This window comes from Triplophysa dalaica, chromosome 6 (assembly GCF_015846415.1).
Source record: "Triplophysa dalaica isolate WHDGS20190420 chromosome 6, ASM1584641v1, whole genome shotgun sequence".
Lineage (NCBI taxonomy): Eukaryota > Metazoa > Chordata > Actinopteri > Cypriniformes > Nemacheilidae > Triplophysa > Triplophysa dalaica.
The window spans coordinates 16261376-16287549 of NC_079547.1; the positions used below are offsets into that span (position 1 = coordinate 16261376).

General features: G+C 42.4%; 3 protein-coding genes across 3 annotated transcripts; all 3 read right to left on the reverse strand.

The window, feature by feature from the left end:
* Positions 1-1011: 1011 nt before the first annotated feature.
* On the reverse strand, positions 1012-2342 carry LOC130425000 (embryonic polyadenylate-binding protein A-like). The gene is made up of 6 exons (XM_056751028.1): positions 2040-2342; positions 1847-1962; positions 1683-1764; positions 1500-1595; positions 1321-1419; positions 1012-1107 (listed from the first exon to the last, which is right to left on the reverse strand). Exons 1-6 carry the CDS (start codon positions 2220-2222, stop codon positions 1012-1014), a joined length of 672 nt encoding a protein of 223 aa, XP_056607006.1. The 5' UTR covers positions 2223-2342.
* A 3304-nt stretch (positions 2343-5646) lies between these two features.
* LOC130425001 (embryonic polyadenylate-binding protein A-like) lies at positions 5647-7507 on the reverse strand. Its single transcript, XM_056751029.1, has 6 exons — positions 6675-7507; positions 6482-6597; positions 6318-6399; positions 6135-6230; positions 5956-6054; positions 5647-5742 (listed from the first exon to the last, which is right to left on the reverse strand). Exons 1-6 carry the CDS (start codon positions 6855-6857, stop codon positions 5647-5649), a joined length of 672 nt encoding a protein of 223 aa, XP_056607007.1. The 5' UTR covers positions 6858-7507.
* A 12019-nt stretch (positions 7508-19526) lies between these two features.
* On the reverse strand, positions 19527-21419 carry LOC130425002 (polyadenylate-binding protein 1-like). Its single transcript, XM_056751030.1, has 4 exons — positions 20393-21419; positions 20229-20310; positions 20071-20141; positions 19527-19653 (listed from the first exon to the last, which is right to left on the reverse strand). Exons 1-4 carry the CDS (start codon positions 20533-20535, stop codon positions 19527-19529), a joined length of 423 nt encoding a protein of 140 aa, XP_056607008.1. The 5' UTR covers positions 20536-21419.
* Positions 21420-26174: the final 4755 nt, after the last annotated feature.

The window sequence follows — 26174 nt, forward strand, 5'->3', positions numbered from 1 at the left end:
GTGTTCTGCCATAGATCCATTTGTCTGTAAAAACACAAACACGAGTGGTTACACACTAACACAAGCACAACCGTTACATTTAACGCCACATAACACTTTGTCTGCTCAAGCACAACCTCATAGCATTGATTCACGCATTGCTATATTCTAACAGCAGAATTCCGACACTTACAATGTCTGCGTGTCGTCTGTAGATTCACGATGCTCCAGCTGGTGGGGCAGCTCAGGCTTCTGGACTCCGAACATCTATTTAATGTCGTCCAGAACCGGCGCCCCCACGTGGATGGTGACCGATGTGAAGACTCACCCAGCTGTTACAGTAGAGAGAAAGATGTGTAAGCCATTGTTTAATTCAACTCAAAGTTTGAATGATCCAAAGTTTCATAAAGAGATTTCTACCTGTTGAGCTTGTGTTTTGACGGGAGCTGTTGCACCATCAGGCAGAATTTTGGGAATCTGAGATACTGCGGGAAACAAGAGAAAAGACAGTCGTATGAAGCAATTAAAGCTCTCCAAGAGTGTTTGTTTGTCTTATTAAATCTACAGTGATAATCCAAGAGAAACATACACAAGTCTGATTAATAAAACGTGAAGCTACTCACAGTGAGTGATAACTTCCGTATCATCACTGGGTGCAGGCAGGGCGAGCAGTCGCATAGGACGCAAGACATCCAGCTCTGCTTGGCTTGCCTGCGCACACCAACATACATCAGTCTATTATTTTAATACTATTCCTCACTTGTATTCTGTAATCTAGAAGTGGTCGAAGTGAGATCAGATGCATGATGCGTGAGCACTGACCCGGTATTCCAGAAGCACCTGAGAGACCAGCAGGCGCTGAGGCCGAGTACGAACATCATCCCACAGGACGACAGGCATCGGTGGGCGGAGACTCTCACCTGTAGACATGGAAAGATGTACATCCTCTATAAATACTTGGGAGTGAATAATAATGTGAATACGAAGGGGCTGACGAAGCATCATTTACAGAATGAGTAAGATATGAAGAGGCTACTGACTCTGAGCGAGGTCGCACGCTGCTGTCTGTCGACTGACGGGCTGGAGCGCGAGCTGGTTTTCAGGCTGAACGTCAAGGCGTTTTTGAACCTGCCACATGCATAAAACGAAGTTCAGCTAATTACATGAATTGTTATTGCCTTTCAATCTCGAGAAACCTGTAATAGTGGCTCATCTCACTTGAGGAACAGCAGACGTAAACCGTCCAGCAGGAAGCGATTCACTGCTGCTGTCCTGCTTCTCAGCCTGGGTCTTCTGCTCATTGTGACGAGACAGAGTGACCCGCAACGCCCTGCCGGCAACCACACGCCCGTTCATGACAGACGCGGCCGTGGTCGCATCGTTGAGGGTGGAGAAGCTGACGAATCCAAAGCCTCGGCTGCGTCCGGCCTCCATCATCAACTGAACAGAGAAAAGCACTCGTTTAAGTCTTTCACTTCGATTGTTAATTACTAATCACAATAAAACAATGAGCGTCATACCTTGGCACTGATGATGCTTCCAAAGGGTGAAAACGCTCTGTACAGCTGCTGCTCACTGAAGCTGTAGGGCAGGTTACACACGTACAGACTCACCCCCTGTCGAACAGACAAGATCCAGTCAGTAACACAAGAACGCTTCAACATTCACTAAAGATTCGTTAGGTGATCAAAGGGTTTGGATACCGGGTAGTGCCTCTCATTGTCCTGAGCCATGACCTGCTGCTCAACATGACGCTCTTGAAAGGTTTTAAAGTGGCCAATGGACCTTTAAAACACAAACCAAACGAGCTCAACACTATTCGATTAGACAAGACAAAGTACAAGAAGTACAACTGAAATCCACTTACACTAGCTGGTCGTCCAACAACATGCCATCAAGCGCTTTGATGGCCTTCTCTGCCGCTTCAAAGGTGGCAAAGTGGACGAATCCATAACCTTTGGATCCATGTGCATCGCAGACCACCTTGACAACCGACATGAATTCAGACATCAGCACATGATCTACCTTATACAGGAAAACAATCAAACTGCAGATATTACCTTGCAGGACAGGATCTTCCCAAAAATTGAGAAGCTGTCATGAAGGCGGGCACCATCGATGCTGCTGGCCAGACCCTTGATGAAGATGTTCCCGACCCCAGTCGTCCTCAGAGTGGAATCACGCTGGGAGAACATGATCCGCATGGGTCTGCCCAGAAGATCCTGACACATAAGGCTGTCCATGGCGCTCTCAGCTGAAAGACAGAGTTGATAAGAGACAAGACGTAGCAAGTTTGTTTGTACGGCACACTTCACATAGCTTAATTGAAAGATGATTTACAGGAAACAACATCGAGGAGAAAATACACAAGGCTGAAATTTCAAATTCAAATGTTTATTACCAAGATGTCAAGGTGAAGAACGGAGAGATAACTTACCATTGGCGTGGTTAACAAAGTTAACATAACCATACCGCAGGGATCGCCGAGTCACCCTGTCTCTGCAGACCCGCACGGACTGGATCGGACCGAACGGGCTGAACGTCTGATGGAGGACGAACTCGGACACTTCTGGATGAAGGTCCCCCACGAACAACGAGGCGATCTGATCCCTCGGTACGCCAGCTCCACAAGAGCTTCCTCCGATGAACGATGTCATCTGACCTGTGAAAATAACAACTCACGGACTGAGAATACGTTAAAAACAAGAAATGTTAAAACCAGACAAAAATATGACACTGAGTAATTCAGATGAAAATGTATTGATAAATGAATAAATTAACGAAATGAATGTATCAATAAAGTCAAGAAATGGAAAATGCAAATCTGAAGATCGCTCCGTCTCGTCCAGCGGCTCGTCAAATCAATGTTTGTTGTTTGTAGAAGGTACGCTACGCGCTCGTTGCCTAGTGATCGACGTTTAAGGTGATACGCAGATGACCACGTCAACGTCATGCGTCGTTTTGTAATGGGAAAAAAATCGATTTATTTTTTAATAATAATTTTAAAATAATACAAATGAGAAATAGATTTAGTAATGAATTATTAACAAATTAATACATCGCCGGAATGTGGCGTTGCTTTGTATGGAGTCCGATAAAAGTGAGGATTCTTTTGACATAAATGTTTTTTTATGGGTGACCAAAAATCACAATACTAAAATAAAAAATCGTACAGTAGAAACTAAAACGATCAAATTAAAATAAAAGACCCAACTGGTCTAAAAAATAAAAAACGAGCAGCGGAACTAATACGAAGTGACGTAGGCTCAATGAACGCCTTCTCCCAAGCTGCGCGTGCCCTACAACATAACCGTATGATTAATGCATTATTTATATTCATTTATTATTCATCTTATTTATTCATTTGTAGATTTTTTATTACTGAAACCGGCTATTAGACTTTTAGTTTTTAAAGCGATTTTTAATGTTTTACGAATTAGGCCAATTTAAAATTCTACACAAAACGATGGATTTACAGATTCGTATTTCTTAACTGTTATTAATACATTTTTATTTAATTTTCAGCTTTTCCATTGCATTATTTTGTGTCGTATAAACTTATTTACGTCTGCGAGTTTAATATTTTGACAGATTCTTTTATGATATCGTTCGAATGTCGTTTTCACATGACGTCACGTCACTGCTTTTCTGAAGCGCAAAACGCAGATGAAGAGCCGTTTATGATCGAAACTTCATCTTTTGCGTCCTTTATGCCAGCTCAAATCGATAGAAACGAGAAGCCACAAGGGGGTATGAGCGTACCAAAGATACTAAGAGGAAAAATACAATTGTCGACTGATAATCGCAGGAAAAAGCGCATTGTAAACGTGCGCCTGCGGTCCGGAGGAGCCGAGTCGGATAACTTTCGCCAGAGTACGTGTAGTGACCACTTCGTCAAAGGTTGAATGCAACTTTCATGGATGATGTTACGTCATAGGATGACGGGCTCTATGATGTTGAACAACAAGGCAGGCTCTGGGTTTTAGTGTGTCATTGACATCAGGGAAACGGCTGTGAAGACTCTCAGTTAATGTCATGACGCATGAATGCTGTATGTTAAAATTTAGTTGACTGTTTGGTCGCAAACTTGGTATGAATGCATTGTAAATAAAGCTGTTTAAAAGCCAAATAACATTCTTGTTTTCATTTGTATCATTGTATCCTGCACAATCCTACGAAACATTTACATTCTTCAATTAACATTCAAGGCGTCATACAAAATCCCACTAAACGTACACAAGATTGGCTCTTAAAATTCATGTTTGCCTCTTGTTTGCTTTTTATCCAAAGTGACTTCAGGTTGCATTAAAGTTGTAGATTCTATCAACATGTGTTCCCTGAGAATCTAATTCCTGACCTTTGCAATACAAACAAATCTGAGCTACAGGAACATTTTATGAGCAATGTAAAGTGTTCGATATGGTACATACATTCATAAAAAGTAAAGTGATGTGTTTGCTGATAAAAATACTTTTCTGTATCTATATTGTTTACAAAAGCAGCTTTTAAAGCCCAGATCAATAAAAAGTCTATGCTTAGAAAAATTCAGACTCAAATTCATTCTTATGCTATTTTATTTACATTATGTACAGTTATTTACAATGACAAGCTTTGACGTGTTCATCAAAGCTTCATGTTGGTCTTGTTCCGCGGGAGTGTTCTGCCATAGATCCATTTGTCTGTAAAAACACAAACACGAGTGGTTACACACTAACACAAGCACAACCGTTACATTTAACGCCACATAACAACTTTGTCTGCTCAAGCACAACCTCATAGCATTGATTCACGCATTGCTATATTCTAACAGCAGAATTCCGACACTTACAATGTCTGCGTGTCGTCTGTAGATTCACGATGCTCCAGCTGGTGGGGCAGCTCAGGCTTCTGGACTCCGAACATCTATTTAATGTCGTCCAGAACCGGCGCCCCCACGTGGATGGTGACCGATGTGAAGACTCACCCAGCTGTTACAGTAGAGAGAAAGATGTGTAAGCCATTGTTTAATTCAACTCAAAGTTTGAATGATCCAAAGTTTCATAAAGAGATTTCTACCTGTTGAGCTTGTGTTTTGACGGGAGCTGTTGCACCATCAGGCAGAATTTTGGGAATCTGAGATACTGCGGGAAACAAGAGAAAAGACAGTCGTATGAAGCAATTAAAGCTCTCCAAGAGTGTTTGTTTGTCTTATTAAATCTACAGTGATAATCCAAGAGAAACATACACAAGTCTGATTAATAAAACGTGAAGCTACTCACAGTGAGTGATAACTTCCGTATCATCACTGGGTGCAGGCAGGGCGAGCAGTCGCATAGGACGCAAGACATCCAGCTCTGCTTGGCTTGCCTGCGCACACCAACATACATCAGTCTATTATTTTAATACTATTCCTCACTTGTATTCTGTAATCTAGAAGTGGTCGAAGTGAGATCAGATGCATGATGCGTGAGCACTGACCCGGTATTCCAGAAGCACCTGAGAGACCAGCAGGCGCTGAGGCCGAGTACGAACATCATCCCACAGGACGACAGGCATCGGTGGGCGGAGACTCTCACCTGTAGACATGGAAAGATGTACATCCTCTATAAATACTTGGGAGTGAATAATAATGTGAATACGAAGGGGCTGACGAAGCATCATTTACAGAATGAGTAAGATATGAAGAGGCTACTGACTCTGAGCGAGGTCGCACGCTGCTGTCTGTCGACTGACGGGCTGGAGCGCGAGCTGGTTTTCAGGCTGAACGTCAAGGCGTTTTTGAACCTGCCACATGCATAAAACGATGTTCAGCTAATTACATGAATTGTTATTGCCTTTCAATCTCGAGAAACCTGTAATAGTGGCTCATCTCACTTGAGGAACAGCAGACGTAAACCGTCCAGCAGGAAGCGATTCACTGCTGCTGTCCTGCTTCTCAGCCTGGGTCTTCTGCTCATTGTGACGAGACAGAGTGACCCGCAACGCCCTGCCGGCAACCACACGCCCGTTCATGACAGACGCGGCCGTGGTCGCATCGTTGAGGGTGGAGAAGCTGACGAATCCAAAGCCTCGGCTGCGTCCGGCCTCCATCATCAACTGAACAGAGAAAAGCACTCGTTTAAGTCTTTCACTTCGATTGTTAATTACTAATCACAATAAAACAATGAGCGTCATACCTTGGCACTGATGATGCTTCCAAAGGGTGAAAACGCTCTGTACAGCTGCTGCTCACTGAAGCTGTAGGGCAGGTTACACACGTACAGACTCACCCCCTGTCGAACAGACAAGATCCAGTCAGTAACACAAGAACGCTTCAACATTCACTAAAGATTCGTTAGGTGATCAAAGGGTTTGGATACCGGGTAGTGCCTCTCATTGTCCTGAGCCATGACCTGCTGCTCAACATGACGCTCTTGAAAGGTTTTAAAGTGGCCAATGGACCTTTAAAACACAAACCAAACGAGCTCAACACTATTCGATTAGACAAGACAAAGTACAAGAAGTACAACTGAAATCCACTTACACTAGCTGGTCGTCCAACAACATGCCATCAAGCGCTTTGATGGCCTTCTCTGCCGCTTCAAAGGTGGCAAAGTGGACGAATCCATAACCTTTGGATCCATGTGCATCGCAGACCACCTTGACAACCGACATGAATTCAGACATCAGCACATGATCTACCTTATACAGGAAAACAATCAAACTGCAGATATTACCTTGCAGGACAGGATCTTCCCAAAAATTGAGAAGCTGTCATGAAGGCGGGCACCATCGATGCTGCTGGCCAGACCCTTGATGAAGATGTTCCCGACCCCAGTCGTCCTCAGAGTGGAATCACGCTGGGAGAACATGATCCGCATGGGTCTGCCCAGAAGATCCTGACACATAAGGCTGTCCATGGCGCTCTCAGCTGAAAGACAGAGTTGATAAGAGACAAGACGTAGCAAGTTTGTTTGTACGGCACACTTCACATAGCTTAATTGAAAGATGATTTACAGGAAACAACATCGAGGAGAAAAATACACAAGGCTGAAATTTCAAATTCAAATGTTTATTACCAAGATGTCAAGGTGAAGAACGGAGAGATAACTTACCATTGGCGTGGTTAACAAAGTTAACATAACCATACCGCAGGGATCGCCGAGTCACCCTGTCTCTGCAGACCCGCACGGACTGGATCGGACCGAACGGGCTGAACGTCTGATGGAGGACGAACTCGGACACTTCTGGATGAAGGTCCCCCACGAACAACGAGGCGATCTGATCCCTCGGTACGCCAGCTCCACAAGAGCTTCCTCCGATGAACGATGTCATCTGACCTGTGAAAATAACAACTCACGGACTGAGAATACGTTAAAAACAAGAAATGTTAAAACCAGACAAAAATATGACACTGAGTAATTCAGATGAAAATGTATTGATAAATGAATAAATTAACGAAATGAATGTATCAATAAAGTCAAGAAATGGAAAATGCAAATCTGAAGATCGCTCCGTCTCGTCCAGCGGCTCGTCAAATCAATGTTTGTTGTTTGTAGAAGGTACGCTACGCGCTCGTTGCCTAGTGATCGACGTTTAAGGTGATACGCAGATGACCACGTCAACGTCATGCGTCGTTTTGTAATGGGAAAAAATCGATTTATTTTTTAATAATAATTTTAAAATAATACAAATGAGAAATAGATTTAGTAATGAATTATTAACAAATTAATACATCGCCGGAATGTGGCGTTGCTTTGTATGGAGTCCGATAAAAGTGAGGATTCTTTTGACATAAATGTTTTTTTATGGGTGACCAAAAATCACAATACTAAAATAAAAAATCGTACAGTAGAAACTAAAACGATCAAATTAAAATAAAAGACCCAACTGGTCTAAAAAATAAAAAACGAGCAGCGGAACTAATACGAAGTGACGTAGGCTCAATGAACGCCTTCTCCCAAGCTGCGCGTGCCCTACAACATAACCGTATGATTAATGCATTATTTATATTCATTTATTATTCATCTTATTTATTCATTTGTAGATTTTTTATTACTGAAACCGGCTATTAGACTTTTAGTTTTTAAAGCGATTTTTAATGTTTTACGAATTAGGCCAATTTAAAATTCTACACAAAACGATGGATTTACAGATTCGTATTTCTTAACTGTTATTAATACATTTTTATTTAATTTTCAGCTTTTCCATTGCATTATTTTGTGTCGTATAAACTTATTTACGTCTGCGAGTTTAATATTTTGACAGATTCTTTTATGATATCGTTCGAATGTCGTTTTCACATGACGTCACGTCACTGCTTTTCTGAAGCGCAAAACGCAGATGAAGAGCCGTTTATGATCGAAACTTCATCTTTTGCGTCCTTTATGCCAGCTCAAATCGATAGAAACGAGAAGCCACAAGGGGGTATGAGCGTACCAAAGATACTAAGAGGAAAAATACAATTGTCGACTGATAATCGCAGGAAAAAGCGCATTGTAAACGTGCGCCTGCGGTCCGGAGGAGCCGAGTCGGATAACTTTCGCCAGAGTACGTGTAGTGACCACTTCGTCAAAGGTTGAATGCAACTTTCATGGATGATGTTACGTCATAGGATGACGGGCTCTATGATGTTGAACAACAAGGCAGGCTCTGGGTTTTAGTGTGTCATTGACATCAGGGAAACGGCTGTGAAGACTCTCAGTTAATGTCATGACGCATGAATGCTGTATGTTAAAATTTAGTTGACTGTTTGGTCGCAAACTTGGTATGAATGTATTGTAAATAAAGCTGTTTAAAAGCCAAATAACATTCTTGTTTTCATTTGTATCATTGTATCCTGCACAATCCTACGAAACATTTACATTCTTCAATTAACATTCAAGGCGTCATACAAAATCCCACTAAACGTACACAAGATTGGCTCTTAAAATTCATGTTTGCCTCTTGTTGCTTTTTATCCAAAGTGACTTCAGGTTGCATTAAAGTTGTAGATTCTATCAACATGTGTTCCCTGAGAATCTAATTCCTGACCTTTGCAATACAAACAAATCTGAGCTACAGGAACATTTTATGAGCAATGTAAAGTGTTCGATATGGTACATACATTCATAAAAAGTAAAGTGATGTGTTTGCTGATAAAAATACTTTTCTGTATCTATATTGTTTACAAAAGCAGCTTTTAAAGCCCAGATCAATAAAAAGTCTATGCTTAGAAAAATTCAGACTCAAATTCATTCTTATGCTATTTTATTTACATTATGTACAGTTATTTACAATGACAAGCTTTGACGTATTCATCAAAGCTTCATGTTGGTCTTGTTCCGCGGGAGTGTTCTGCCATAGATCCATTTGTCTGTAAAAACACAAACACGAGTGGTTACACACTAACACAAGCACAACCGTTACATTTAACGCCACATAACAACTTTGTCTGCTCAAGCACAACCTCATAGCATTGATTCACGCATTGCTATATTCTAACAGCAGAATTCCGACACTTACAATGTCTGCGTGTCGTCTGTAGATTCACGATGCTCCAGCTGGTGGGGCAGCTCAGGCTTCTGGACTCCGAACATCTATTTAATGTCGTCCAGAACCGGCGCCCCCACGTGGATGGTGACCGATGTGAAGACTCACCCAGCTGTTACAGTAGAGAGAAAGATGTGTAAGCCATTGTTTAATTCAACTCAAAGTTTGAATGATCCAAAGTTTCATAAAGAGATTTCTACCTGTTGAGCTTGTGTTTTGACGGGACCTGTTGCACCATCAGGCAGAATTTTGGGAATCTGAGATACTGCGGGAAACAAGAGAAAAGACAGTCGTATGAAGCAATTAAAGCTCTCCAAGAGTGTTTGTTTGTCTTATTAAATCTACAGTGATAATCCAAGAGAAACATACACAAGTCTGATTAATAAAACGTGAAGCTACTCACAGTGAGTGATAACTTCCGTATCATCACTGGGTGCAGGCAGGGCGAGCAGTCGCATAGGACGCAAGACATCCAGCTCTGCTTGGCTTGCCTGCGCACACCAACATACATCAGTCTATTATTTTAATACTATTCCTCAATTGTATTCTGTAATCTAGAAGTGGTCGAAGTGAGATCAGATGCATGATGCGTGAGCACTGACCCGGTATTCCAGAAGCACCTGAGAGACCAGCAGGCGCTGAGGCCGAGTACGAACATCATCCCACAGGACGACAGGCATCGGTGGGCGGAGACTCTCACCTGTAGACATGGAAAGATGTACATCCTCTATAAATACTTGGGAGTGAATAATAATGTGAATACGAAGGGGCTGACGAAGCATCATTTACAGAATGAGTAAGATATGAAGAGGCTACTGACTCTGAGCGAGGTCGCACGCTGCTGTCTGTCGACTGACGGGCTGGAGCGCGAGCTGGTTTTCAGGCTGAACGTCAAGGCGTTTTTGAACCTGCCACATGCATAAAACGAAGTTCAGCTAATTACATGAATTGTTATTGCCTTTCAATCTCGAGAAACCTGTAATAGTGGCTCATCTCACTTGAGGAACAGCAGACGTAAACCGTCCAGCAGGAAGCGATTCACTGCTGCTGTCCTGCTTCTCAGCCTGGGTCTTCTGCTCATTGTGACGTGACAGAGTGACCCGCAACGCCCTGCCGGCAACCACTCGCCCGTTCATGACAGACGCGGCCGGTGGTCGCATCGTTGAGGGTGGAGAAGCTGACGAATCCAAAGCCTCGGCTGCGTCCGGCCTCCATCATCAACTGAACAGAGAAAAGCACTCGTTTAAGTCTTTCACTTCGATTGTTAATTACTAATCACAATAAAACAATGAGCGTCATACCTTGGCACTGATGATGCTTCCAAAGGGTGAAAACGCTCTGTACAGCTGCTGCTCACTGAAGCTGTAGGGCAGGTTACACACGTACAGACTCACCCCCTGTCGAACAGACAAGATCCAGTCAGTAACACAAGAACGCTTCAACATTCACTAAAGATTCGTTAGGTGATCAAAGGGTTTGGATACCGGGTAGTGCCTCTCATTGTCCTGAGCCATGACCTGCTGCTCAACATGACGCTCTTGAAAGGTTTTAAAGTGGCCAATGGACCTTTAAAACACAAACCAAACGAGCTCAACACTATTCGATTAGACAAGACAAAGTACAAGAAGTACAACTGAAATCCACTTACACTAGCTGGTCGTCCAACAACATGCCATCAAGCGCTTTGATGGCCTTCTCTGCCGCTTCAAAGGTGGCAAAGTGGACGAATCCATAACCTTTGGATCCATGTGCATCGCAGACCACCTTGACAACCGACATGAATTCAGACATCAGCACATGATCTACCTTATACAGGAAAACAATCAAACTGCAGATATTACCTTGCAGGACAGGATCTTCCCAAAAATTGAGAAGCTGTCATGAAGGCGGGCACCATCGATGCTGCTGGCCAGACCCTTGATGAAGATGTTCCCGACCCCAGTCGTCCTCAGAGTGGAATCACGCTGGGAGAACATGATCCGCATGGGTCTGCCCAGAAGATCCTGACACATAAGGCTGTCCATGGCGCTCTCAGCTGAAAGACAGAGTTGATAAGAGACAAGACGTAGCAACTTTGTTTGTACGGCACACTTCACATAGCTTAATTGAAAGATGATTTACAGGAAACAACATCGAGGAGAAAAATACACAAGGCTGAAATTTCAAATTCAAATGTTTATTACCAAGATGTCAAGGTGAAGAACGGAGAGATAACTTACCATTGGCGTGGTTAACAAAGTTAACATAACCATACCGCAGGGATCGCCGAGTCACCCTGTCTCTGCAGACCCGCACGGACTGGATCGGACCGAACGGGCTGAACGTCTGATGGAGGACGAACTCGGACACTTCTGGATGAAGGTCCCCCACGAACAACGAGGCGATCTGATCCCTCGGTACGCCAGCTCCACAAGAGCTTCCTCCGATGAACGATGTCATCTGACCTGTGAAAATAACAACTCACGGACTGAGAATACGTTAAAAACAAGAAATGTTAAAACCAGACAAAAATATGACACTGAGTAATTCAGATGAAAATGTATTGATAAATGAATAAATTAACGAAATGAATGTATCAATAAAGTCAAGAAATGGAAAATGCAAATCTGAAGATCGCTCCGTCTCGTCCAGCGGCTCGTCAAATCAATGTTTGTTGTTTGTAGAAGGTACGCTACGCGCTCGTTGCCTAGTGATCGACGTTTAAGGTGATACGCAGATGACCACGTCAACGTCATGCGTCGTTTTGTAATGGGAAAAAATCGATTTATTTTTTAATAATAATTTTAAAATAATACAAATGAGAAATAGATTTAGTAATGAATTATTAACAAATTAATACATCGCCGGAATGTGGCGTTGCTTTGTATGGAGTCCGATAAAAGTGAGGATTCTTTTGACATAAATGTTTTTTTATGGGTGACCAAAAATCACAATACTAAAATAAAAAATCGTACAGTAGAAACTAAAACGATCAAATTAAAATAAAAGACCCAACTGGTCTAAAAAATAAAAAACGAGCAGCGGAACTAATACGAAGTGACGTAGGCTCAATGAACGCCTTCTCCCAAGCTGCGCGTGCCCTACAACATAACCGTATGATTAATGCATTATTTATATTCATTTATTATTCATCTAATTTATTCATTTGTAGATTTTTTATTACTGAAACCGGCTATTAGACTTTTAGTTTTTAAAGCGATTTTTAATGTTTTACGAATTAGGCCAATTTAAAATTCTACACAAAACGATGGATTTACAGATTCGTATTTCTTAACTGTTATTAATACATTTTTATTTAATTTTCAGCTTTTCCATTGCATTATTTTGTGTCGTATAAACTTATTTACGTCTGCGAGTTTAATATTTTGACAGATTCTTTTATGATATCGTTCGAATGTCGTTTTCACATGACGTCACGTCACTGCTTTTCTGAAGCGCAAAACGCAGATGAAGAGCCGTTTATGATCGAAACTTCATCTTTTGCGTCCTTTATGCCAGCTCAAATCGATAGAAACGAGAAGCCACAAGGGGGTATGAGCGTACCAAAGATACTAAGAGGAAAAATACAATTGTCGACTGATAATCGCAGGAAAAAGCGCATTGTAAACGTGCGCCTGCGGTCCGGAGGAGCCGAGTCGGATAACTTTCGCCAGAGTACGTGTAGTGACCACTTCGTCAAAGGTTGAATGCAACTTTCATGGATGATGTTACGTCATAGGATGACGGGCTCTATGATGTTGAACAACAAGGCAGGCTCTGGGTTTTAGTGTGTCATTGACATCAGGGAAACGGCTGTGAAGACTCTCAGTTAATGTCATGACGCATGAATGCTGTATGTTAAAATTTAGTTGACTGTTTGGTCGCAAACTTGGTATGAATGCATTGTAAATAAAGCTGTTTAAAAGCCAAATAACATTCTTGTTTTCATTTGTATCATTGTATCCTGCACAATCCTACGAAACATTTACATTCTTCAATTAACATTGAAGGCGTCATACAAAATCCCACTAAACGTACACAAGATTGGCTCTTAAAATTCATGTTTGCCTCTTGTTTGCTTTTTATCCAAAGTGACTTCAGGTTGCATTAAAGTTGTAGATTCTATCAACATGTGTTCCCTGAGAATCTAATTCCTGACCTTTGCAATACAAACAAATCTGAGCTACAGGAACATTTTATGAGCAATGTAAAGTGTTCGATATGGTACATACATTCATAAAAAGTAAAGTGATGTGTTTGCTGATAAAATACTTTTCTGTATCTATATTGTTTACAAAAGCAGCTTTTAAAGCCCAGATCAATAAAAAGTCTATGCTTAGAAAAATTCAGACTCAAATTCATTCTTATGCTATTTTATTTACATTATGTACAGTTATTTACAATGAAAAGCTTTGACGTATTCATCAAAGCTTCATGTTGGTCTTGTTCCGCGGGAGTGTTCTGCCATAGATCCATTTGTCTGTAAAAACACAAACACGAGTGGTTACACACTAACACAAGCACAACCTTTACATTTAACGCCACATAACCACTTTGTCTGCTGAAGCACAACCTCATAGCATTGATTCACGCATTGCTATATTCTAACAGCAGAATTCCGACACTTACAATGTCTGCGTGTCGTCTGTAGATTCACGATGCTCCAGCTGGTGGGGCAGCTCAGGCTTCTGGACTCCGAACATCTATTTAATGTCGTCCAGAACCGGCGCCCCCACGTGGATGGTGACCGATGTGAAGACTCACCCAGCTGTTACAGTAGAGAGAAAGATGTGTAAGCCATTGTTTAATTCAACTCAAAGTTTGAATGATCCAAAGTTTCATAAAGAGATTTCTACCTGTTGAGCTTGTGTTTTGACGGGAGCTGTTGCACCATCAGGCAGAATTTTGGGAATCTGAGATACTGCGGGAAACAAGAGAAAAGACAGTCGTATGAAGCAATTAAAGCTCTCCAAGAGTGTTTGTTTGTCTTATTAAATCTACAGTGATAATCCAAGAGAAACATACACAAGTCTGATTAATAAAACGTGAAGCTACTCACAGTGAGTGATAACTTCCGTATCATCACTGGGTGCAGGCAGGGCGAGCAGTCGCATAGGACGCAAGACATCCAGCTCTGCTTGGCTTGCCTGCGCACACCAACATACATCAGTCTATTATTTTAATACTATTCCTCACTTGTATTCTGTAATCTAGAAGTGGTCGAAGTGAGATCAGATGCATGATGCGTGAGCACTGACCCGGTATTCCAGAAGCACCTGAGAGACCAGCAGGCGCTGAGGCCGAGTACGAACATCATCCCACAGGACGACAGGCATCGGTGGGCGGAGACTCTCACCTGTAGACATGGAAAGATGTACATCCTCTATAAATACTTGGGAGTGAATAATAATGTGAATACGAAGGGGCTGACGAAGCATCATTTACAGAATGAGTAAGATATGAAGAGGCTACTGACTCTGAGCGAGGTCGCACGCTGCTGTCTGTCGACTGACGGGCTGGAGCGCGAGCTGGTTTTCAGGCTGAACGTCAAGGCGTTTTTGAACCTGCCACATGCATAAAACGAAGTTCAGCTAATTACATGAATTGTTATTGCCTTTCAATCTCGAGAAACCTGTAATAGTGGCTCATCTCACTTGAGGAACAGCAGACGTAAACCGTCCAGCAGGAAGCGATTCACTGCTGCTGTCCTGCTTCTCAGCCTGGGTCTTCTGCTCATTGTGACGAGACAGAGTGACCCGCAACGCCCTGCCGGCAACCACTCGCCCGTTCATGACAGACGCGGCCGTGGTCGCATGGTTGAGGGTGGAGAAGCTGACGAATCCAAAGCCTCGGCTGCGTCCGGCCTCCATCATCAACTGAACAGAGAAAAGCACTCGTTTAAGTCTTTCACTTCGATTGTTAATTACTAATCACAATAAAACAATGAGCGTCATACCTTGGCACTGATGATGCTTCCAAAGGGTGAAAACGCTCTGTACAGCTGCTGCTCACTGAAGCTGTAGGGCAGGTTACACACGTACAGACTCACCCCCTGTCGAACAGACAAGATCCAGTCAGTAACACAAGAACGCTTCAACATTCACTAAAGATTCGTTAGGTGATCAAAGGGTTTGGATACCGGGTAGTGCCTCTCATTGTCCTGAGCCATGACCTGCTGCTCAACATGACGCTCTTGAAAGGTTTTAAAGTGGCCAATGGACCTTTAAAACACAAACCAAACGAGCTCAACACTATTCGATTAGACAAGACAAAGTACAAGAAGTACAACTGAAATCCACTTACACTAGCTGGTCGTCCAACAACATGCCATCAAGCGCTTTGATGGCCTTCTCTGCCGCTTCAAAGGTGGCAAAGTGGACGAATCCATAACCTTTGGATCCATGTGCATCGCAGACCACCTTGACAACCGACATGAATTCAGACATCAGCACATGATCTACCTTATACAGGAAAACAATCAAACTGCAGATATTACCTTGCAGGACAGGATCTTCCCAAAAATTGAGAAGCTGTCATGAAGGCGGGCACCATCGATGCTGCTGGCCAGACCCTTGATGAAGATGTTCCCGACCCCAGTCGTCCTCAGAGTGGAATCACGCTGGGAGAACATGATCCGCATGGGTCTGCCCAGAAGATCCTGACACATAAGGCTGTCCATGGCGCTCTCAGCTGAAAGACAGAGTTGATAAGAGACAAGACGTAGCAAGTTTGTTTGTACGGCACACTTCACATAGCTTAATTGAAAGATGATTTACAGGAAACAACATCGAGGAGAAAAATACACAAGGCTGAAATTTCAAATTCAAATGTTTATTACCAAGATGTCAAGGTGAAGAACGGAGAGATAACTTACCATTGGCGTGGTTAACAAAGTTAACATAACCATACCGCAGGGATCGCCGAGTCACCCTGTCTCTGCAGACCCGCACGGACTGGATCGGACCGAACGGGCTGAACGTCTGATGGAGGACGAACTCGGACACTTCTGGATGAAGGTCCCCCACGAACAACGAGGCGATCTGATCCCTCGGTACGCCAGCTCCACAAGAGCTTCCTCCGATGAACGATGTCATCTGACCTGTGAAAATAACAACTCACGGACGAGAATACGTTAAAAACAAGAAATGTTAAAACCAGACAAAATTATGACACTGAGTAATTCAGATGAAAATGTATTGATAAATGAATAAATTAACGAAATGAATGTATCAATAAAGTCAAGAAATGGAAAATGCAAATCTGAAGATCGCTCCGTCTCGTCCAGCGGCTCGTCAAATCAATGTTTGTTGTTTGTAGAAGGTACGCTACGCGCTCGTTGCCTAGTGATCGACGTTTAAGGTGATACGCAGATGACCACGTCAACGTCATGCGTCGTTTTGTAATGGGAAAAAATCGATTTATTTTTTAATACTAATCGCGTTTATTTAAAATAATACAAATGAGAAATAGATTTAGTAATGAATTATTAACAAATTAATACATCGCCGGAATGTGGCGTTGCTTTGTATGGAGTCCGATAAAAGTGAGGATTCTTTTGACATAAATGTTTTTTTATGGGTGACCAAAAATCACAATACTAAAATAAAAAATCGTACAGTAGAAACTAAAACGATCAAATTAAAATAAAAGACCCAACTGGTCTAAAAAATAAAAAACGAGCAGCGGAACTACTACGAAGTGACGTAGGCTCAATGAACGCCTTCTCCCAAGCTGCGCGTGCCCTACAACATAACCGTATGATTAATGCATTATTTATATTCATTTATTATTCATCTAATTTATTCATTTGTAGATTTTTTATTACTGAAACCGGCTATTAGACTTTTAGTTTTTAAAGCGATTTTTAATGTTTTACGAATTAGGCCAATTTAAAATTCTACACAAAACGATGGATTTACAGATTCGTATTTCTTAACTGTTATTAATACATTTTTATTTAATTTTCAGCTTTTCCATTGCATTATTTTGTGTCGTATAAACTTATTTACGTCTGCGAGTTTAATATTTTGACAGATTCTTTTATGATATCGTTCGAATGTCGTTTTCACATGACGTCACGTCACTGCTTTTCTGAAGCGCAAAACGCAGATGAAGAGCCGTTTATGATCGAAACTTCATCTTTTGCGTCCTTTATGCCAGCTCAAATCGATAGAAACGAGAAGCCACAAGGGGGTATGAGCGTACCAAAGATACTAAGAGGAAAAATACAATTGTCGACTGATAATCGCAGGAAAAAGCGCATTGTAAACGTGCGCCTGCGGTCCGGAGGAGCCGAGTCGGATAACTTTCGCCAGAGTACGTGTAGTGACCACTTCGTCAAAGGTTGAATGCAACTTTCATGGATGATGTTACGTCATAGGATGACGGGCTCTATGATGTTGAACAACAAGGCAGGCTCTGGGTTTTAGTGTGTCATTGACATCAGGGAAACGGCTGTGAAGACTCTCAGTTAATGTCATGACGCATGAATGCTGTATGTTAAAATTTAGTTGACTGTTTGGTCGCAAACTTGGTATGAATGCATTGTAAATAAAGCTGTTTAAAAGCCAAATAACATTCTTGTTTTCATTTGTATCATTGTATCCTGCACAATCCTACGAAACATTTACATTCTTCAATTAACATTCAAGGCGTCATACAAAATCCCACTAAACGTACACAAGATTGGCTCTTAAAATTCATGTTTGCCTCTTGTTTGCTTTTTATCCAAAGTGACTTCAGGTTGCATTAAAGTTGTAGATTCTATCAACATGTGTTCCCTGAGAATCTAATTCCTGACCTTTGCAATACAAACAAATCTGAGCTACAGGAACATTTTATGAGCAATGTAAAGTGTTCGATATGGTACATACATTCATAAAAAGTAAAGTGATGTGTTTGCTGATAAAAATACTTTTCTGTATCTATATTGTTTACAAAAGCAGCTTTTAAAGCCCAGATCAATAAAAAGTCTATGCTTAGAAAAATTCAGACTCAAATTCATTCTTATGCTATTTTATTTACATTATGTACAGTTATTTACAATGACAAGCTTTGACGTATTCATCAAAGCTTCATGTTGGTCTTGTTCCGCGGGAGTGTTCTGCCATAGATCCATTTGTCTGTAAAAACACAAACACGAGTGGTTACACACTAACACAAGCACAACCGTTACATTTAACGCCACATAACAACTTTGTCTGCTCAAGCACAACCTCATTGCATTGATTCACGCATTGCTATATTCTAACAGCAGAATTCCGACACTTACAATGTCTGCGTGTCGTCTGTAGATTCACGATGCTCCAGCTGGTGGGGCAGCTCAGGCTTCTGGACTCCGAACATCTATTTAATGTCGTCCAGAACCGGCGCCCCCACGTGGATGGTGACCGATGTGAAGACTCACCCAGCTGTTACAGTAGAGAGAAAGATGTGTAAGCCATTGTTTAATTCAACTCAAAGTTTGAATGATCCAAAGTTTCATAAAGAGATTTCTACCTGTTGAGCTTGTGTTTTGACGGGACCTGTTGCACCATCAGGCAGAATTTTGGGAATCTGAGATACTGCGGGAAACAAGAGAAAAGACAGTCGTATGAAGCAATTAAAGCTCTCCAAGAGTGTTTGTTTGTCTTATTAAATCTACAGTGATAATCCAAGAGAAACATACACAAGTCTGATTAATAAAACGTGAAGCTACTCACAGTGAGTGATAACTTCCGTATCATCACTGGGTGCAGGCAGGGCGAGCAGTCGCATAGGACGCAAGACATCCAGCTCTGCTTGGCTTGCCTGCGCACACCAACATACATCAGTCTATTATTTTAATACTATTCCTCAATTGTATTCTGTAATCTAGAAGTGGTCGAAGTGAGATCAGATGCATGATGCGTGAGCACTGACCCGGTATTCCAGAAGCACCTGAGAGACCAGCAGGCGCTGAGGCCGAGTACGAACATCATCCCACAGGACGACAGGCATCGGTGGGCGGAGACTCTCACCTGTAGACATGGAAAGATGTACATCCTCTATAAATACTTGGGAGTGAATAATAATGTGAATACGAAGGGGCTGACGAAGCATCATTTACAGAATGAGTAAGATATGAAGAGGCTACTGACTCTGAGCGAGGTCGCACGCTGCTGTCTGTCGACTGACGGGCTGGAGCGCGAGCTGGTTTTCAGGCTGAACGTCAAGGCGTTTTTGAACCTGCCACATGCATAAAACGAAGTTCAGCTAATTACATGAATTGTTATTGCCTTTCAATCTCGAGAAACCTGTAATAGTGGCTCATCTCACTTGAGGAACAGCAGACGTAAACCGTCCAGCAGGAAGCGATTCACTGCTGCTGTCCTGCTTCTCAGCCTGGGTCTTCTGCTCATTGTGACGAGACAGAGTGACCCGCAACGCCCTGCCGGCAACCACTCGCCCGTTCATGACAGACGCGGCCGTGGTCGCATCGTTGAGGGTGGAGAAGCTGACGAATCCAAAGCCTCGGCTGCGTCCGGCCTCCATCATCAACTGAACAGAGAAAAGCACTCGTTTAAGTCTTTCACTTCGATTGTTAATTACTAATCACAATAAAACAATGAGCGTCATACCTTGGCACTGATGATGCTTCCAAAGGGTGAAAACGCTCTGTACAGCTGCTGCTCACTGAAGCTGTAGGGCAGGTTACACACGTACAGACTCACCCCCTGTCGAATAGACAAGATCCAGTCAGTAACACAAGAACGCTTCAACATTCACTAAAGATTCGTTAGGTGATCAAAGGATTTGGATACCGGGTAGTGCCTCTCATTGTCCTGAGCCATGACCTGCTGCTCAACATGACGCTCTTGAAAGGTTTTAAAGTGGCCAATGGACCTTTAAAACACAAACCAAACGAGCTCAACACTATTCGATTAGACAAGACAAAGTACAAGAAGTACAACTGAAATCCACTTACACTAGCTGGTCGTCCAACAACATGCCATCAAGCGCTTTGATGGCCTTCTCTGCCGCTTCAAAGGTGGCAAAGTGGACGAATCCATAACCTTTGGATCCATGTGCATCGCAGACCACCTTGACAACCGACATGAATTCAGACATCAGCACATGATCTACCTTATACAGGAAAACAATCAAACTGCAGATATTACCTTGCAGGACAGGATCTTCCCAAAAATTGAGAAGCTGTCATGAAGGCGGGCACCATCGATGCTGCTGGCCAGACCCTTGATGAAGATGTTCCCGACCCCAGTCGTCCTCAGAGTGGAATCACGCTGGGAGAACATGATCCGCATGGGTCTGCCCAGAAGATCCTGACACATAAGGCTGTCCATGGCGCTCTCAGCTGAAAGACAGAGTTGATAAGAGACAAGACGTAGCAAGTTTGTTTGTACGGCACACTTCACATAGCTTAATTGAAAGATGATTTACAGGAAACAACATCGAGGAGAAAAATACACAAGGCTGAAATTTCAAATTCAAATGTTTATTACCAAGATGTCAAGGTGAAGAACGGAGAGATAACTTACCATTGGCGTGGTTAACAAAGTTAACATAACCATACCGCAGGGATCGCCGAGTCACCCTGTCTCTGCAGACCCGCACGGACTGGATCGGACCGAACGGGCTGAACGTCTGATGGAGGACGAACTCGGACACTTCTGGATGAAGGTCCCCCACGAACAACGAGGCGATCTGATCCCTCGGTACGCCAGCTCCACAAGAGCTTCCTCCGATGAACGATGTCATCTGACCTGTGAAAATAACAACTCACGGACGAGAATACGTTAAAAACAAGAAATGTTAAAACCAGACAAAATTATGACACTGAGTAATTCAGATGAAAATGTATTGATAAATGAATAAATTAACGAAATGAATGTATCAATAAAGTCAAGAAATGGAAAATGCAAATCTGAAGATCGCTCCGTCTCGTCCAGCGGCTCGTCAAATCAATGTTTGTTGTTTGTAGAAGGTACGCTACGCGCTCGTTGCCTAGTGATCGACGTTTAAGGTGATACGCAGATGACCACGTCAACGTCATGCGTCTTTTTGTAATGGGACAAAATCGATTTATTTTTTAATACTAATCGCGTTTATTTAAAATAATACAAATGAGAAATAGATTTAGTAATGAATTATTAACAAATTAATACATCGCCGGAATGTGGCGTTGCTTTGTATGGAGTCCGATAAAAGTGAGGATTCTTTTGACATAAATGTTTTTTTATGGGTGACCAAAAATCACAATACTAAAATAAAAAATCGTACAGTAGAAACTAAAACGATCAAATTAAAATAAAAGACCCAACTGGTCTAAAAAATAAAAAACGAGCAGCGGAACTAATACGAAGTGACGTAGGCTCAATGAACGCCTTCTCCCAAGCTGCGCGTGCCCTACAACATAACCGTATGATTAATGCATTATTTATATTCATTTATTATTCATCTAATTTATTCATTTGTAGATTTTTTATTACTGAAACCGGCTATTAGACTTTTAGTTTTTAAAGCGATTTTTAATGTTTTACGAATTAGGCCAATTTAAAATTCTACACAAAACGATGGATTTACAGATTCGTATTTCTTAACTGTTATTAATACATTTTTATTTAATTTTCAGCTTTTCCATTGCATTATTTTGTGTCGTATAAACTTATTTACGTCTGCGAGTTTAATATTTTGACAGATTCTTTTATGATATCGTTCGAATGTCGTTTTCACATGACGTCACGTCACTGCTTTTCTGAAGCGCAAAACGCAGATGAAGAGCAGTTTATGATCGAAACTTCATCTTTTGCGTCCTTTATGCCAGCTCAAATCGATAGAAACGAGAAGCCACAAGGGGGTATGAGCGTACCAAAGATACTAAGAGGAAAAATACAATTGTCGACTGATAATCGCAGGAAAAAGCGCATTGTAAACGTGCGCCTGCGGTCCGGAGGAGCCGAGTCGGATAACTTTCGCCAGAGTACGTGTAGTGACCACTTCGTCAAAGGTTGAATGCAACTTTCATGGATGATGTTACGTCATAGGATGACGGGCTCTATGATGTTGAACAACAAGGCAGGCTCTGGGTTTTAGTGTGTCATTGACATCAGGGAAACGGCTGTGAAGACTCTCAGTTAATGTCATGACGCATGAATGCTGTATGTTAAAATTTAGTTGACTGTTTGGTCGCAAACTTGGTATGAATGCATTGTAAATAAAGCTGTTTAAAAGCCAAATAACATTCTTGTTTTCATTTGTATCATTGTATCCTGCACAATCCTACGAAACATTTACATTCTTCAATTAACATTGAAGGCGTCATACAAAATCCCACTAAACGTACACAAGATTGGCTCTTAAAATTCATGTTTGCCTCTTGTTTGCTTTTTATCCAAAGTGACTTCAGGTTGCATTAAAGTTGTAGATTCTATCAACATGTGTTCCCTGAGAATCTAATTCCTGACCTTTGCAATACAAACAAATCTGAGCTACAGGAACATTTTATGAGCAATGTAAAGTGTTCGATATGGTACATACATTCATAAAAAGTAAAGTGATGTGTTTGCTGATAAAATACTTTTCTGTATCTATATTGTTTACAAAAGCAGCTTTTAAAGCCCAGATCAATAAAAAGTCTATGCTTAGAAAAATTCAGACTCAAATTCATTCTTATGCTATTTTATTTACATTATGAACAGTTATTTACAATGAAAAGCTTTGACGTATTCATCAAAGCTTCATGTTGGTCTTGTTCCGCGGGAGTGTTCTGCCATAGATCCATTTGTCTGTAAAAACACAAACACGAGTGGTTACACACTAACACAAGCACAACCTTTACATTTAACGCCACATAACCACTTTGTCTGCTGAAGCACAACCTCATAGCATTGATTCACGCATTGCTATATTCTAACAGCAGAATTCCGACACTTACAATGTCTGCGTGTCGTCTGTAGATTCACGATGCTCCAGCTGGTGGGGCAGCTCAGGCTTCTGGACTCCGAACATCTATTTAATGTCGTCCAGAACCGGCGCCCCCACGTGGATGGTGACCGATGTGAAGACTCACCCAGCTGTTACAGTAGAGAGAAAGATGTGTAAGCCATTGTTTAATTCAACTCAAAGTTTGAATGATCCAAAGTTTCATAAAGAGATTTCTACCTGTTGAGCTTGTGTTTTGACGGGAGCTGTTGCACCATCAGGCAGAATTTTGGGAATCTGAGATACTGCGGGAAACAAGAGAAAAGACAGTCGTATGAAGCAATTAAAGCTCTCCAAGAGTGTTTGTTTGTCTTATTAAATCTACAGTGATAATCCAAGAGAAACATACACAAGTCTGATTAATAAAACGTGAAGCTACTCACAGTGAGTGATAACTTCCGTATCATCACTGGGTGCAGGCAGGGCGAGCAGTCGCATAGGACGCAAGACATCCAGCTCTGCTTGGCTTGCCTGCGCACACCAACATACATCAGTCTATTATTTTAATACTATTCCTCACTTGTATTCTGTAATCTAGAAGTGGTCGAAGTGAGATCAGATGCATGATGCGTGAGCACTGACCCGGTATTCCAGAAGCACCTGAGAGACCAGCAGGCGCTGAGGCCGAGTACGAACATCATCCCACAGGACGACAGGCATCGGTGGGCGGAGACTCTCACCTGTAGACATGGAAAGATGTACATCCTCTATAAATACTTGGGAGTGAATAATAATGTGAATACGAAGGGGCTGACGAAGCATCATTTACAGAATGAGTAAGATATGAAGAGGCTACTGACTCTGAGCGAGGTCGCACGCTGCTGTCTGTCGACTGACGGGCTGGAGCGCGAGCTGGTTTTCAGGCTGAACGTCAAGGCGTTTTTGAACCTGCCACATGCATAAAACGAAGTTCAGCTAATTACATGAATTGTTATTGCCTTTCAATCTCGAGAAACCTGTAATAGTGGCTCATCTCACTTGAGGAACAGCAGACGTAAACCGTCCAGCAGGAAGCGATTCACTGCTGCTGTCCTGCTTCTCAGCCTGGGTCTTCTGCTCATTGTGACGAGACAGAGTGACCCGCAACGCCCTGCCGGCAACCACTCGCCCGTTCATGACAGACGCGGCCGTGGTCGCATGGTTGAGGGTGGAGAAGCTGACGAATCCAAAGCCTCGGCTGCGTCCGGCCTCCATCATCAACTGAACAGAGAAAAGCACTCGTTTAAGTCTTTCACTTCGATTGTTAATTACTAATCACAATAAAACAATGAGCGTCATACCTTGGCACTGATGATGCTTCCAAAGGGTGAAAACGCTCTGTACAGCTGCTGCTCACTGAAGCTGTAGGGCAGGTTACACACGTACAGACTCACCCCCTGTCGAACAGACAAGATCCAGTCAGTAACACAAGAACGCTTCAACATTCACTAAAGATTCGTTAGGTGATCAAAGGGTTTGGATACCGGGTAGTGCCTCTCATTGTCCTGAGCCATGACCTGCTGCTCAACATGACGCTCTTGAAAGGTTTTAAAGTGGCCAATGGACCTTTAAAACACAAACCAAACGAGCTCAACACTATTCGATTAGACAAGACAAAGTACAAGAAGTACAACTGAAATCCACTTACACTAGCTGGTCGTCCAACAACATGCCATCAAGCGCTTTGATGGCCTTCTCTGCCGCTTCAAAGGTGGCAAAGTGGACGAATCCATAACCTTTGGATCCATGTGCATCGCAGACCACCTTGACAACCGACATGAATTCAGACATCAGCACATGATCTACCTTATACAGGAAAACAATCAAACTGCAGATATTACCTTGCAGGACAGGATCTTCCCAAAAATTGAGAAGCTGTCATGAAGGCGGGCACCATCGATGCTGCTGGCCAGACCCTTGATGAAGATGTTCCCGACCCCAGTCGTCCTCAGAGTGGAATCACGCTGGGAGAACATGATCCGCATGGGTCTGCCCAGAAGATCCTGACACATAAGGCTGTCCATGGCGCTCTCAGCTGAAAGACAGAGTTGATAAGAGACAAGACGTAGCAAGTTTGTTTGTACGGCACACTTCACATAGCTTAATTGAAAGATGATTTACAGGAAACAACATCGAGGAGAAAAATACACAAGGCTGAAATTTCAAATTCAAATGTTTATTACCAAGATGTCAAGGTGAAGAACGGAGAGATAACTTACCATTGGCGTGGTTAACAAAGTTAACATAACCATACCGCAGGGATCGCCGAGTCACCCTGTCTCTGCAGACCCGCACGGACTGGATCGGACCGAACGGGCTGAACGTCTGATGGAGGACGAACTCGGACACTTCTGGATGAAGGTCCCCCACGAACAACGAGGCGATCTGATCCCTCGGTACGCCAGCTCCACAAGAGCTTCCTCCGATGAACGATGTCATCTGACCTGTGAAAATAACAACTCACGGACGAGAATACGTTAAAAACAAGAAATGTTAAAACCAGACAAAATTATGACACTGAGTAATTCAGATGAAAATGTATTGATAAATGAATAAATTAACGAAATGAATGTATCAATAAAGTCAAGAAATGGAAAATGCAAATCTGAAGATCGCTCCGTCTCGTCCAGCGGCTCGTCAAATCAATGTTTGTTGTTTGTAGAAGGTACGCTACGCGCTCGTTGCCTAGTGATCGACGTTTAAGGTGATACGCAGATGACCACGTCAACGTCATGCGTCGTTTTGTAATGGGAAAAAATCGATTTATTTTTTAATACTAATCGCGTTTA